This window comes from Podarcis gaigeae (genome assembly GCF_964106915.1).
Source record: "Podarcis gaigeae genome assembly, chromosome: 15".
NCBI lineage: Eukaryota > Metazoa > Chordata > Lepidosauria > Squamata > Lacertidae > Podarcis > Podarcis gaigeae.
This window is the reverse complement of record NC_139692.1, coordinates 42,709,593-42,724,945: the sequence shown is the minus strand read 5'-3', so window position 1 is coordinate 42,724,945 and position 15,353 is coordinate 42,709,593. Positions and strand designations below refer to the sequence as shown.

General features: G+C 47.3%; 2 protein-coding genes across 2 annotated transcripts in view; one reads left to right on the top strand and one right to left on the bottom strand.

The window, feature by feature from the left end:
• Positions 1-15,153, top strand: part of ITGAE (integrin subunit alpha E) — a gene marked incomplete at its 5' end in the record, with an annotated part of 46,674 nt that extends 31,521 nt beyond the window's left edge. The window contains 10 exons of the mRNA XM_083715372.1: positions 300-401; positions 1,584-1,663; positions 1,935-2,012; positions 2,840-2,906; positions 2,997-3,101; positions 10,099-10,143; positions 10,914-11,015; positions 12,164-12,259; positions 12,672-12,782; positions 14,455-15,153. Coding sequence (XP_083571498.1) covers positions 300-401; positions 1,584-1,663; positions 1,935-2,012; positions 2,840-2,906; positions 2,997-3,101; positions 10,099-10,143; positions 10,914-11,015; positions 12,164-12,259; positions 12,672-12,782; positions 14,455-14,511 — 843 coding nt within the window. The 3' untranslated portion in view covers positions 14,512-15,153. The remainder of the gene's footprint in view (positions 1-299; positions 402-1,583; positions 1,664-1,934; positions 2,013-2,839; positions 2,907-2,996; positions 3,102-10,098; positions 10,144-10,913; positions 11,016-12,163; positions 12,260-12,671; positions 12,783-14,454) is intronic.
• On the bottom strand, positions 4,153-7,754 carry HASPIN (histone H3 associated protein kinase). The gene has a single exon (XM_083715066.1). It carries the CDS (start codon positions 7,580-7,582, stop codon positions 4,685-4,687), a length of 2,898 nt encoding a protein of 965 aa, XP_083571192.1. The 5' UTR covers positions 7,583-7,754; the 3' UTR covers positions 4,153-4,684.
• Positions 15,154-15,353: the final 200 nt, after the last annotated feature.

Genomic DNA, 15,353 nt, shown 5'->3' with positions numbered 1-15,353 from the left:
TCTTTTTAGGGGGGGAGGAGCCACAGCTCAGTGGTATAGCATTTATTTTGCACGCAAAAGGTCCCAATTCTAACTTCCGGCATTTTCAGTTAAACTGATGGGAAAGGGCCTTTCTCTGCCAGACCCCCTAGAAAGCTGCTACTGGTCGGAACAGATAGCTGAAGGGTCTGACGTGGTCTAAGGCAATGTCTCGCGTCCCTAGCTATTTCCTCAGGGGCATGCTGTATCAAAGGGGGTTTCTGGGACATTCTGGATTGAAGGAAGATTCCTGTTCTGCCCCTCCCCCCATATCTCAACAGATTTCCACTTCCGTCATCCACTGTGACGCACCTCAGCCAGTCTCAGTTTTATTCTCATCTCTGCACTGCAAGGTTGGACATCCGATCTTCAAGAAATCTACCGTAAGTTCAATTTGTGCAGGCATTCAGCTACTCCCTAGACTTCTGCCCGTTGCCTTTGACACCCAACCTCTGCTAGCCATTGGCTGGGCTGCTGCATGACATCATGGAATGTTTTCCGAACATTCCAGCTGCTCAGGCAGTCATGAGAATATTGATATATGCAGCACCCACAGCGCTTTCTCAGAATGCCAGATGTGCCAGTAGGTTTAGCAACCTTCAATGTGGAAGGACGAGTGCAGGATTTGATTATTTTGCTTAAATACTCATTATCTAGTTACAGGGTAAAGGTAAAGGGACCCCTGACCATTAGGTCCAGTTGTGGCCGACTCTGGGGTTGCGGCACTCATCTCGCTTTATTGGCCGAGGGAGCCAACATACAGCTTCCGGGGCATGTGGCCAGCATGACTAAGCTGCTTCTGGCGAACCAGAGCAGCACACAGAAATGCCATTTACCTTCCCGCCGGAGCGGTACCTATTTATCTACTTGCACTTTGACATGCTTTTGAACTGCTAGGTTGGCAGGAGCAGGGACTGAGCAATGGGAGCTCACCCCGTCGCGGGGATTCGAACCTCCAACCTTCTGATCGGCAAGCCCTAGGCTCTGTGGTTTAACCCACAGCACCACCTGCGTCCCTAGTTACAGGATAAATTGACATAAATCTGTTATCAGGAATCACAAGACAGAGAAACCTGTAGGAGAACACTTCAATCTCCCAGGACATTCTATACAAGATCTCAAAGTAGCTGTCTTATTACAAAAGAATTTCAGAAATAGACTGGAAATAGAAGTGTCTGAATTGCTACTTATTACCATACTTAAAACCATGGAGAGACTTGGTCTGAACAGAGACATTGGATTCTAATCTCATTATACATGATAAGCTGTTTTTAGCCATCTCCCCCCTTGCTTTTTCCTGTAAGACCAATTGCAGTTGTCAACAGGTTTACCACACTTATCAGCCAATCACCCATTCCCACCACCCTTCTGAGTAATAACTCCCCACCCTCTCACTATATATGAAGGTCTGGTGACTTCTGTTTCAGTGTATCTGAAGAAGTGTGCATACACACAAAAACTCATACCAATAACAAACTTAGTTGGTCTCTAAGGTGCTACTGGAAGGATTTTTTTTTTCTCATTATCTAATTCTTGCTCTCTCTCTCCTTTCATTTACTGCACAGGCAAATTTTTCAGTGACCTGGCAACTAGATGGGAAAAAATTCCCCACAGAATCCGCTAACTTCATGCTTAACGTTACCAAGTAAGTGGTTAGTCTCTGCTGAAAACTATTGACTCGGACAGGTCAAATGATCATGTTTGGCGCATTACTTTTTTATGCCTGGTGTATTACTAATGCGCATTGCCAAAGTAGATTGGGGTGGCTGGGGGAGCTGGAATCTCCAGAGGCCACTAACTAGGTTGGAGAAGGCTGTTTTAGAGTCATCAGGTACTGCAGAAAGGTAACAGTCCCGTTCTGGGGAAAGAGGTGGGATATAAATGAATAATACAGCTCATCTGTTTGATTTTCACAGTGCCAACAAAAACAGCACAGCCCTGAGAGAAGACCGTTCCCTGGGTGTGAAATATGCCATGAACGCCATCCTCACCAGGTCGAGTCTTCAGGATTAGCCAAAACCAGAATGTCTCTTTGGACACAAACAAATGAGCAGGACTTGGGCTATGCTTAATTTTTTTAAGCTATTTTTGATTTTGATCCTCTTTTGAACGTTGTGGTCTAAACCACTGAGCCTCTTGGGCTTGCTGATCGGAAGGTTGGCGGTTCGAATCCCCGCGATGGGGTGAGCTCGTGTTGCTCTGTCCCAGCTCCTGCCAGTCTAGCAGTTTGAAAACACACCAGTGCAAGTAGATAAATAGGTACTGCTGCGGTGGGAAGGTAAACAGCATTTCCATGCGCTCTGGCACTCATCACAGTCCTCCGTGCACCGGAAAACTGTCTGTGGACAAACGCCGGCTCCCTTGGCCTGAAAGTAGAGGAGTGCTGCAACCCCATAGTCACCTGACTGGACTTAAACATCCAGGGGTCCTTTAACTTAAACACGTTTTCAATTGATAATTTTAAGGTTTTATTTTCTGCTTTTCCAAATGTTAGAGGGTTGTTTCTCCCCTCCCTTCAAGCTGTATATAGACTGTGTTAAATAAAATAAAAAGTAGTAAAAATAACTCCCAGCAGCCTGGCCAGTGACAAGTCAGGAGTCGAACATCTGGAGGGTGCCACCATAAAGACTTGGTATCCTAGAAAAGCCTCGGGGGGGGGGGGAGATCCAAATAGACCCAAGGAAGACCAAGGTGGCGTGAATGCAAGGAAGTGTGTGGGCAACACCCATGTTCCCTCTGCTCCTTGTGCGCTGCCAATGCTTTGTTTTGCAATGATCAAACAGCTGTCCAATTAATTTATTTTAAAAATGTTTGTCCATAGGCAGCTTCCAAATGTGTATGCGAGCCTGGATGAAAGATCCTCCCACAGCACCCAATTCACCTTTAATGTAGGTACAAAGCCGCTGTACTCTTCCTCTCATCCCTAAGGTTCACTGTTACCTGATGTTGGTCATTTAAAAATATAAAAATCTTTACAGATCACAGGGAACCAATTTGGGGCACAGCTTGAGTTGCGGATCTGGGTCCCTCTCAACATAGACAACCGCCAGATTGCAAGCATAAAGAACGTGGCAGGGGTGCAGGTAAGTTTTCTGGTTTCCTCCCACTTAAAAAAACAAACAAACAAGCACGTGTGAGTATAGCTATAAAGATATGGAGCTGCTGGGATGATAGCGCAGTGCCAGCATCTGTCCCACTGCCTCTTGAGGGGGCATTCCACAACCACTGGTGGCTGGTGCTCATTCAGGCTGCTAAGACAGAGAATTCTGGCAGGGAGCCCAAATGGGGAGTGGAGTCAGAGCCAGCAAAAGCCAACTAATTCTAGCCCATGCTAGAATCACCATATTTTTCGCTCCTTAAGACACACCTAGTTTTTAGAGGAGGAAAGCAAGAAAAAAAAATTTCTGAACGAAACAGTGGATGTATGATTTTTGTGGTTCATGCAGTGGCCACAGTCATGTGATTTGACGGGGAGTTTGGGGTAGCCCAATGCAAAAATCCTGAGGATCCATGTGCTTTTACCTCCCCGTTCCCAGGCAGTCTCCTTTATCTCTAACGTCCCTTATCTCTCTCCCTGATCAGCGGCTTTGTTTCAACACCCACTTCCATCTTTCAAAAAGAAAAAGAGCATGATCTGCTTTTTGCCCCTGGGCAATTCAGCTCCAGGGACCACGCATTCGCTCCATAAGAAATAGACATTTCCCCTTACATTTTAGGAAGAAAAACGTACGTCTCATGGAGCGAAAAATACGGTAGGTTGCCAGCTTCCATGCCAAGGAAGCTGGCAACCTGGACTTGGTTGTATGAAGGCAGGCTGAGGTTGGGGGAGCAGTTTGTGATTCCCCCAATGGACCATCCTGCACATCTGTAGCTCACCACCACCCTTCAGCCCAACAGGTGGGGGGGACCTCTCTGGCCCTCCAGATGTTGCTGAACTACAACGTCAGTCCAACCAGCATGACTAGTGGCTAAGGATGATAGGACTTGTAGAACAGCACCTTTTCTGTAGCCTGGGAATAAAGTAAAACCTGGCTAGACTGACGTGGTTCATTTATGTGACCTCTGGGTTTACTAGGCTGGGGCGGGGCAGGTAGAGAAGAGAGCCAATGAACCTCAAGGGTCCTACTAAAGAGACATGGGTATGGTACAATTTATAGTAGACATACTGTATAGTTCCAACCATTACAAAAATACAGTCATAAAAAATATACGTACATACATACAAGTTGGACGCCATATAAATCTTTACCAATATAAAACAGTGCTCTTAACAGGTTTAATACTGTGAAAGTTAAACTAGCGACAGTCTGCGTGTTATTTTTTTTAAGGAACTATAACATTGAAGGATAAAATACTGCAAGATTTTTTTTTTTAAAGATTTAGAATAAAGGCTTTAATTAAAGATGCATGGACCTAAATTCTGAATTAAATGTTTATGAACTGAAAGCAATTTGGTGGAGGGGAGGTGTAAATTAGGCTGAAATCTATTAGACAAAACACAAACCAATTATTTTGAAGATCCATTGCACTTGACCAAAGGTGAAACTAAAAGTTGAGAGAAAAAACGCCTTATCTTTTATTATATACATAAATCATAAGAAATACCTGCGTGCTTACAATAGCACCTGAAAGTTTCACCATTCGACAGCCACAAGGCTCGGTTTCGTCACTGAAAGAAATTGCTTGTGTTCAGCAAATCTGTGGCAGACTTGAAGCTGAGAACCTCCTCACAGAACAGCTTGAGCTGCTTCTGTGCTTGCTTCAAGGAGGAAGTGGTTGGCTTCCTCTTGTAAGACACCTCTTTCAGAAGTTTGTCTGCTAAATAGTGAAGCCACAAGACGTTGCTGTGGGGGAAGTAGTCCGCCCAGCTATTTGCGTTCTCCTCTCTCATCTGCCTGTAAATGTCAAACTGATAGTCACCTCTGCCTTGGAAGATCTCCTCATCAGTGGAGAGGTCACAGTACACGGTTAACCCATCCCTCTCCAGCCTGGAGAAGGTGTAGTCAATAATGTTGACAAGGATGCCATGGGTGGGGAGAGTGTGGGTCTCCCCATTCAATCTAAAGCTCACCTTCTTTAAGGCGGTTTTCTTCACCAGCACATTGCCCCAGTGGAGATCTCGGTGCTCAAAGTGCAAAGCTTCCTCAGCCACGGCCAGCGAAGCTGTGACTTGGTGCAAGATGCTCTTGGAGGCCAGCACAGAGTTCAGCTGCCGGTTCTGCATGTATTCCAGGTCCATGCCTCCATACTCAAACTCCAAGACCACAAAGAGCTGCCGGTCTCCAAAGAAGTCTGGCCGGTCGTTTTCAGACACTCTCAGGCTGTGGTATTCATCCCAGGCAGCCAGGAGATGGTCAGGGTAGCTGCCCTGGACACAGTGAATGGAATGCAAGCTGATAAACCCAGACGTTTGGTGAACCTCCTCATCTGCCAAAAGGCTGAGCTCTTTTGAAATGATGATCTCGGGTAAGATCTCACCAAAGGTCTTTTGAGGTTCTCCATTAACTTGGTCACTCCCTTCAATGGGGATTATTTTTAAAGCTGTGAGACCCCTTTCACCCTCTGTCCTGAAAACCTCCCCAAAAACACCTTCTCCAATTTTCTCACACTTCTGCATCTTATCGGGGGTGATGCATTCATCAAAGGAGATGGGGCCGTTCTGATGGCATTCCCTGTAGACTTTTTCCTCATCCGTTAGAACCATCTCTGACATGGCAGAAGAGGTCATGGACGACAGCAGGACCATAGAGGAGGAAGGGGATATAGAGTAGCTCAGTTTTTGAGTGAAGGGGGTCTTGGGAGTCTCCATCACGGAAGGAAGAGAAGCATTGGCAATGCTGCTGCTTAAGCTTTCCACCTCGGACAGGATGATCTTTTTCTTGTGGAGAGAAAAAGAAGCCCGGATCCTGCGCCACAAGCTGGAATTCTTGAATGAGCACTCTGGAGACAGAATTGACGGGGAAAGATAGTCTTCCGTTTTGTTGCGTTTCAAGCATTCCTGAAGGAGGGAAGGATCAGCCAGCCTTTTCCGCCCCAAGTTTCTCTTCTGCCTTGCTTTCTCAAGCTTCCCTCGTTGTCCCCATCGACTGGTACTGAATCCGCTGATGCAGGCTTTTCGACCAGTGCCTACAGTGCTACAGGTGGGGACCAACTTTCTGCTGGTGTCAGATAGGCCACAGAGAGAATCTGACTGCAAAGTATGTTGTTTTTTCCAAGAAAGCCGGACTACTGCTTGTTTTTTGGTGGACTGACTAGCCAACCAGTTTGGCACCACTCGACTGTCCAGGAGCACAGTGGGCTGAAGCTGGGGGCTACTATAGTCTTTTATGTTATCATTCCCTTCTTCCGAGACCGCTCCGTTCAGCTCACCAACTGCCTTTGGAGAACTGGTGCATGCTTGAACTGAGACACGCTGCCTCTTGTTAGCAAGAGGTGCTGCATCTTTTGGCAAGCAGAGGTAAATCTTGTCATCATGCAAATTGGCTTGTAGCTGGAAAACACCCGAAAGAGGCTCTTTTGGTGACACTGGGAGGCTCTGGCCATGATCTGCACCCGGGCTTTGACTGGGGCTGACCACACAACACCCCGACGAGATTGTGAGCCCTTCCCTGTTTTGCAAAGATGCTCCCGTCTCGCTGCAGGAATTGCAAGACTGCAAGGCAGAGCTGCTTTTGAACAGTGGATGGGGTGAGCTGCTGCAGTGCGGCTGAAATAACGTCACGGGCAGAGGTTCAGCCTGGGAATCCTCGTGCACAGACCTCCGCTGTAGACTCGGGACATCCTCCAGGGTGAAGAGCTCCAAGCTGCTTCCCATCTCCCTGGCATCCCCATCCATCTTCATTGAGCTCAGCTCAGAGAGGCCATCACCGCCGCCACGACAGCAGTCCTCTCGCAACACTTCCTGCAGATCGTCGGGATGGAAACAGCAGGTGTAAGAGGCAGGGCTGCTGCTCTGCAGGACTCTCTCCTCGCCTCCCTCTTCCTCCAAATCCCTTTTCGCCAGCCACGGCAGCTCGGGGGTGCTTGACAGCAACGGGAACTGTATACTCAGCCCTCTCTGGACAGGCTTCCGGCAGCGCTGAGTGACGTTCCTGCGCAGCGGGGTAGGGGGCACAAAGGCGCTGGCGGCAGCAGGCCGGTCCCCGAGCTCTCCTTGCGGGGCCTTGTTCTCCTTGGCCCCCTTCCCCTTTTTCTTGGCTGTGCCCTTCCTGGTGGGGGGCTTTTTGCGGAGCCGGACCTTCCTGGTGGGGGGCAGGAAATCAGAGTCTTCGGAGGAGGAAGGGGGGGCAGCGGGGGCCTTTTGGACCGACTTGGAGGGCAGGTAACTCGGGTCTCCGAAGGAGGAAGAGGCGGCCGTCTCTTCGAAGGACAGGGAGGAGGAGCAGCTGCTGCTGAAGAGGCGCTTGCGGTCCACCGGGGGCGAGATCCAGGGGGCGGGAGGGGGCAGCCGCCTCAGCCCAGCCCGGCGAGTGGCAGCAGCGGAGGCCGCGCCCGGCCCGCCTCGGCCTAGTCCCCCCCGCAGCCCCGAGTACGTCCTCAGCAGCCGGGCCCGAGGCTGCTCCATGCGAGCGGAACCAGGAGGCCCAGCCCGAGCGCCCCTCACCCCACACGGGAAGTGGTAGGCCGGAAGCGGGCGAGGGGGCGGGACCCTCGAGGGGCGGGTTCCTTCTCCTTCGCTAGGCTACGGAGCGGAGTTCGGCGCGCCCGCCACCATTTCAAAGCCAGCTCTCGCGAGAACCCCGGCGGAACTTCCGTTAAAGCTGCCCTCGCGAGAGGCTTCCGCGACCATCGCAGCCAATCGGGAGCGGCGGCGCGCGGCCCAAGCTCTTGCGAGATTTTCGGGGAGATGTGGGGTTTGCTCCTTTCCATTACTGTCTGGCCTTTCCCGTCTCTATGGTACGGAGCACCGCCCCGCGCTTCTTTCCTCTTTGACGGCCCCTAGAGGAAAGGGGAATAAGGGCGACGCTCTACACCTTGGTGTCGGGTTGGGTTCTTGGTCGCCATTTGAGGGGTCAGGGTGGGGAAAGCTGCGTTCAGTTATATATCTAAAAATATATTATAAATATATAATGGGTGGTATGTACCTTTATGTACAGAACCATTGAAATTAATAGACGTTAAGCCCATTCATTTTTATGGGTGAACTCCTGAGTATAACTAGCGCTGAAAAAATAAAATATTTCTTTTCCGTTTATTTCCTTTATATTCTTAATATTCAGGATTTCAAAGCAGTGCGCATAAACTTCAAAGAAAAACCGTACACCACAAAAAATACGAATCCATCGTGAGAACAGAAAGCCACCTTAGAATGCTTGTTGAAACGTTTATATCCAGCTGCCTTTGCCTCCTGACTAATGTTTCCCTCGTGAATTCCGCCCCCCTCAGGATTGCTTTGCACACTGTAATTTTTAAATTGCTGCCACGAAAATGAATTCCAAACGCAGCAATATGCAATAGGTGGCGCATTAAGCACATTGTATTTTAATATTTTGTTGGAAGCCGCCTAGAGTGGCTGGGGAAACCCAGCCAGATGGGCGGGGTATAAATTATTATTATTATTATTATTATTATTATTATTATTATTATTATTATTATTATTTAGTTAATGCCCTTTGAAATGATACATTAGAAAATTGCTAGTAATTAGAAATAAAATTTCTCATTAGCTGCCTCCCCAGAGCTCACCATAAACTATGTGGTTGAGCATTGTATCAGCTGTTTTATCACTGTACTGTTCAAATAAACATGTAATTAACCAAGTAATTAAAGCCAGGCTGCCGAGGTCCCTGGTGTACAGTAAGACGAGCACCAGCAGGTGGAACTTTTACCATCTGCTAACTTTATTTCTCCTCTGTACAAACGTATTTAAGTCAATATGTGTTGTTGGTGATTGTTGTGTTTTTTTGTAATGCTAAATTTATTCTATGTTTGCCAAATTGTTGGTTTTTGTTCTGTTTGACCTCCTTGGTCTGTTTTGTAAACTGCCTTCTCCCCCCCATCCAAATTGATTGTATTTTTGTAAGAGGTGGGTGTTTGTTGTCCCCAATTTATTATTACTGGCAAGAGGTACTGCTACAATCAGCCCTACACTTGTAACAGGGGCATAAGAATTCTGGACTACAGGGTAGCAATAAAACACTTTTTTAAAATGCTTTTAGGTGGAGAGGGCTTGTGTTCCTATCTATGGGCCCTTTGAGGATTAAGACAAATTCATGGCAGATCAGGCTTTCAGTTGCCCACAGGCTATGATGCCCACCTCCACTGTCAGATTCAGACCAACTATCCCTATGTTCCAGGGGCATCCCTGATTTAGAGAAGCTGTTCTGGTTTCTGATCCCACTTTTCCTTAGGATGTCCCTGTTTTCATTGGAGGGTATGGAGTTACCCGATCCTCAATCTGTCTGAAGGCAATCCTGTATAGGGAAGTTTTTTTTAATGTTAAATGTTTTTATTATGTTTTTATATATGTTGGAAGCTGCGCAGAGTGGCTGGGGCAACCCAGTCAGATGTGTGGGGTATAAAAAGTAACATTATCATTATGGAATAGGGCGTTCCTATTTTCATCGGGGAGATGTTGGAGGGTTTGCAGATTCAGTATGCCTTTCAATACCAGTGTGAAAATAGGATGCTGGCATCAGGCTGTCACTGATGCAGCAACAGCTTCTAACGTAAGTCCTTTAATTTCAGTGGGTCTTCTCTGAGTAGGAGTAACATTGGGTACAAGCCAATGTTATTATTTTAAAAGAGGCAACAGTATATGATCAGAAATCTGTATGACTTTAATACTGCACACACTCTATACATATAAAGCACACTCAAACATTGTTTCCCTCAAAGGATTACCCTTCACAGAGTTGCAGCTCTTAACAAACTTCAGTTCCCAGAATTCTTTTAGATAAGGAATGTGTTTAAAGGTATATTGTGTACATGGCCTAAGTGCTATGAGTTGTATCAAATTAAGTGTTCTGAAATTAGTGCTGAAATTAGACCATGCCCATTCATTTCCATGTTACTTACTCTGAGTATGACCAACATTGGACACAACCCTGTTTCATTCATTTTTTTCTCCTCTTTCATCAGAATACCACTGTGTGCAAAACGGACCTTGGACGCACAGACTCGAAGGTAAAAATAGGGCTGTGGAGGAAGGAAGCATGATTGCTGATCATACTCCTGCCCTTTTGCCTCCCAAGAAGGCAGCTTACAAGAAATCCATACGGTACAAAAGTTGGTGGGGGGGGGGGGGAGACAGAGAAATTAAACAGGAGTGAAAAAACCAAATAACCAGGAGTTTTAGTTTTTTTCAAAGCCAAATGTAATTAATAGGTGACTTTTTTACCAACCAAAATCTGTGGGTTACAATCAGAGGCTGCTTCTGTTACCAGGAAAAGGCCCATTGCAAATTGTTGCCAGAGAAATGGTCCCTTTTGCTGGCCCAACTCCCCAAGTTCATTACTGGTCAGAGATTAATGAGCTGAGGCAGAAATCCAGTGAAAGCAAAGCTGATTTTTAAATTATCTGTTGCAACAGAGTCCCACTCCCTGTTTGTCAGGAGGTGAAGGACCCAGAACTAAGTAAAAACAACTCCTCTTAAATGTTTGCATTTTGGCATGGAGGAGGACCTCCCCTTCTGCAGGGTCAACTGGGATAAGTGTCAGGGTTACATCACATACTAGGTGGAGTCAGGCAAACCGGGGTGTCATATTCCTGAGTAATAGCTTGTTTTCACACAGTTCCAGACAGAGTTTACACAAAGTATTGACACTGGAAATAGAGTTTGTGAATCCAGGATTCTCTAAAACAGATCCTTCAGTGAAGGTGGAGTCGCATTGTGCACAATTATTGTCTCTCTTCCGCTCTGTTTTGAAATACAACTGTGCCTCTTTCTCTGTCAGGACAGCGAGGGAGTTGGATACCAGCTCGTGAGTTGTGCCATCACATCAGAGAAGGAGGACGTGGTTGTGACGGCAGAGCTACCTTTAGCCAATTCCTTACAGGTATATGTTGCAGGGTGAGATTCTTTTCCAGGAGCAAAGTTCCACCACTGAGTAGTAGATCAGGGGTGAGGAATGTCTGGCCATCAGGCCAAACTTGGCCTGACAGAGGTTCAGAATGGACCAGTGAGGCTGTTCCCCTCTAAACCCCACAGCCAGCATCATATCTGATGTCAGGCATGACAGGGAGCCTCAAAGTGCCCTCCTGGTTGTGCTTTGGCAAGAGGAAACAGGCTTTGGCGGTTCAGCCCAAAGCCTGCTAGACCGACTGCATGAGTTCTCTGCAGGGAGCACAATTGTGAAGCCTGGGGAAAAACTGATGAGTGCTTTGACATCCTCAGGTGCTTTGACGTCCCGACTTTGGGATTTCAAAGTGCCCAGTCCCTTGATGTAATTGTGGCATCAGGTGATCAACAGGTAGGTGGCCCTGTCCTCCTTACAAATTTGACCCAAGAGGCTAGAATCTGGTCCACGTAGCCTTAATAGTCCCCTCTTTGCACCATGGAGAAACTTTGAAATTTAGAAAGTTGCTTTGTGTTGAATCAGATCCTTGATCTATCTTTGTCTACACCCTGTGTGGGAACTTCTGACCCCTGAACTGCTGCAGCTCCCTTCATCTCAGGCCATTGGCCATGCTTGCTGGGGCTTGAATCCCAGCTTGGGAGAAAGTCAGGATATAAATGCAGTAAATATGTAAAGGAACAGCAGAAGGGCTACAGGTTCCCCACGCCTGGCCGATACTGGCTTTCCTCATTTATCTATTGGAATTATTATTATTATTATTATTAATCATTTGTACCCTGCCCATCTGGCTGGGTTTCCCCAGCCACTCTGGGTGGCTTCCAACAAAGTTTAAAAGCACATTAAAATGTCACACATTAAAAGCTTCCCTAAACAGGGCTGCCTCCAGATGTCTTTTAAAAGTTTGGTAGTTATTTTTCTCTTTGACATCTGGTGGGAGGGCGTTCTACAGGGCGGGTGCCACCACCGAGAAGGCCCTCTGCCTGGTTCCCTGTAACCTCACTTCTCGCAGGGAGGGAACTGCCAGAAGGCCCTCGGCGCTGGACCTCAGTGTCCGGGCAGAACGATGGGAGAAATTCCAGTTGGGTGTCGTAAACATTGCTGTCGCTTCTTCCGCTCCTTCCTTTTAGGTCTTAGAAAACAGGACTGACTTGCTGGTTCGAGGGGAAATCGTTTTCGACAGGAACCTTTACGTGGGCCTGAATGCGGAAAATTACAAAACAGAGGTAACTGGCGGGAGGAAAGGCACTTCAGGCCCTTTTCCACAGGGAAGAGTGAACTGAAAGTGAGAAATGGGGATCTTCTCAGTCCTTAGCACATCAGAACCAGCCCTATCATTGGGATCTGGGGGGCAGCTTCCCTCTGCGACTGGTTGTGGGGGGTCACGAAAGAGCAGCAAATGTTTAAAAGCATGATTTATTATCTTATGGTTGGATTTTCACTGTGTTTTTCTACACCTACATACACACCCAGGCAGCTGTGAATGTGCAGTCCACTCACGTTTATGAGGGAGCGGAAACATTTAAACATGTAACATTTAAGGTTGTAGCAGAGCGCTGAATGCCTCAAGGTCTTAGGATTGCTTCCGCTGCAAAATGCATCCTCTTCCCTTGTTTCTGTTTTGCCCCTTGTCCGTAGATCAAGGTGATCTTGCTGAAGGAGAAAGTGTTTGATTTCCTTCCCTTCCTCATCGGCAGCTCTGTGGGCGGCTTGGCGCTGCTGCTGCTAATTACCGCCGTTCTTTATAAGGTTAGTATTCCTTCCACGGAGCCGTGTTTTAAAAATAGGCTAGATCAAGTCAAGTCCGATATTTACTGTCACGGTCGATGAGCAGCGTTGAAGAAGCAAAGTAACAAGTGTGTCGGATGCATTATCCAAATGACTACAGCAGGATAAAATAATAAGAGCAGCACAGAGTGAAATAAAACGGGTACCGACGTTTCAGACTCTTGTAGTCATGTCACGAGCTCCAAAGACAAAAAAAGTACATAATGTCTGGGGTCGGTTCCTGGTGGGTTTTGCTTGCTGCAGCACAATGTTGGGCCACACTGAGAGCAATAGAGGCATTTTAATCACAGGGGAGTAAAAGGACGTAAAATGCATTGGTTGCCCTGGCAGATTTAATTAAAGGGGTTCAGTAAAGATTTTGCACAGATCTCAGCCAAGGAACAATACAGAAGGACTTGGGCCGCTGACTCGACCTCTCCCAGAGGCGCTGGGGCACTTGTGCTCGTGGTAGGGGGTGGCCAGATTGTTTTAGGATGTTGTCAGTGGGAAGATGCTGATCTCTGAGTTGCTGCTACCAGGGGGTGATAATAATAATAATAATAATAATAATAATAATAATAATAATAATAATAATAATAATAATAACAATAATTTATTTATACCCTGCCCATCCGGCTGAGTTTCCCCAGCCACTCTGGGCGGCTTCCAATCAAATGTTAAAAACAACACAGCATCAAGTATTAAAAAATTCCCTAAACAGGGCTGCCTTCAGATGTCTTTTAAAGATAGGATAGCTGCTTATTTCCTTCACATCTGGTGGGAGGGTGTTCCACAGGGTGGGTGCCACTACCGAGAAGGCCCTCTATCTGGTTCCCTTTAACCTCACTTCTCACAATGAGGGAACCGCCAGAAGGCCCTCGGCACTGGATCTCAGTGTCCGGGCTGAACGATGGGGGTGGAGACGCTCCTCCGGGTATACAGGAGCAAGCATCAAGGGGGTTTGGTACAGACCACCGCAGAAGGGTTTTATACCTGGGAAGGGCTGTAGGTCAGTGTTAGAGCACCTGCTTGGCATGCATAAGGTCTCTGGTTCAACCAGCATCTCCCGGCAGGACTGGGTAAGACACTGGCCTAAAACATTGGAGGGCCACTGCCAATCAGCAGGGAGACGGCATGGTACCCTCCAGATGTTGTGGGATTCTAACTCCCAGCTGCCAACAGGGTCAGGGGTGCTGGGAGTTGTAGTTCAGCAGCATCTGAAGAACACCATGTTGGCTATCGCTGGTCTAGAGAACTTTGAGCTGGGTGGGCCATGCCCTGACTCTGTATAAAGCACCTTCCCATGTATATACAGGGATGAGGAGCCTGTGGCTCTGGACTCTGGCTCCCATCATCCCATGACCATCAGCCCTGCTACCTGGTGCTGATGGGAGTTGGAGTCTCACAACCTCCTGAGAGCCACAGTCTCCCCTTCCCCCATCCGTGGGATTAGAGTGAACTTCTATTGGCACAGGAGCAAGCAAGGGAGTTTGTATTAGAAACTTGTATTCTTTTACAAACATGAAAGGCGTCTATTACTATTCTCCGCCTTTAAAATTGAAACTACTACTGTTGTTGTTGCTTTAAAAAAATATGGAACACATTAGCAGGATTCCCCATGGCTTATTTCTGCTCTCTTTTCACCCCCTTCCAGTGTGGTTTTTTCAAAAGAAAGTACAAAAATAGGATTGCAGAGCAGTGCGAATCCTGAGAACGAAGTGGAGAGAGATTCTGGAATGGGACGATGCGTAGCCTTCCTCAGACGCGCGAGGCACAGTCAGATTGGACCTCAGCTTCTTTTTATTCATGTATTCCTTGCTGTAGGCTGAAAATAAACCTTTTGCCCTAGTCTTGGGTTCCTGAAAACCACTGTTATGGATTTCAGTGCACCTTTTCCCCCCCAGGGGGTACTCAAGGGCACACAGTACCAGCACTTCTCTTTTTGTTGTTAAAAAGTGTGGCACTCACTGTAACAACTTCATGGTGAATACCAGCACCTATTTTTCTAGGGGGAAAAAAACACTGACGGATTTTATTTGGGAGCCTCATGGGCCTTTGTGTGGATTTTTTGAGGCAACCTCGTACTCCACATGGCTTAGTTCACAGCCAGCTTGAGACTGTGAATGTGTTTTTTTCCACCCATTCTCTCACTCCTGCCATCATCTCCCATTTTCCATCTTAAGACCGTGACCCGGGGCCCGTGGTTTCGCCATCAGCCGATGGTTTTCCTTCCTCAAACCTCCCTCTCCCCACACTCTGTTTTAATAACCTGCCAAAGACTCCTGGGAAACACGGGAGCTTTCACACTATTTTTGTGGCCTTTCTCATCAGCCTAATAAAAGTATTGCCCTAATACTGTGTTTGTTTTTGGATTTTCCCAGTCTATGATTCCATATAAAAGGTAAAGGTAAAGGACCCCTGAAAGTTAAGTCCAGTCGCAAATGACTCTAGGTTTGCGGCGCTCACCTCGCTTTACTGGCCGAGGGAGCCGACGTTTGTCCGCAGACGGTTTTCCCGGGTCATGTGGCCAGCATGACTGAGCCACTTCTGGTG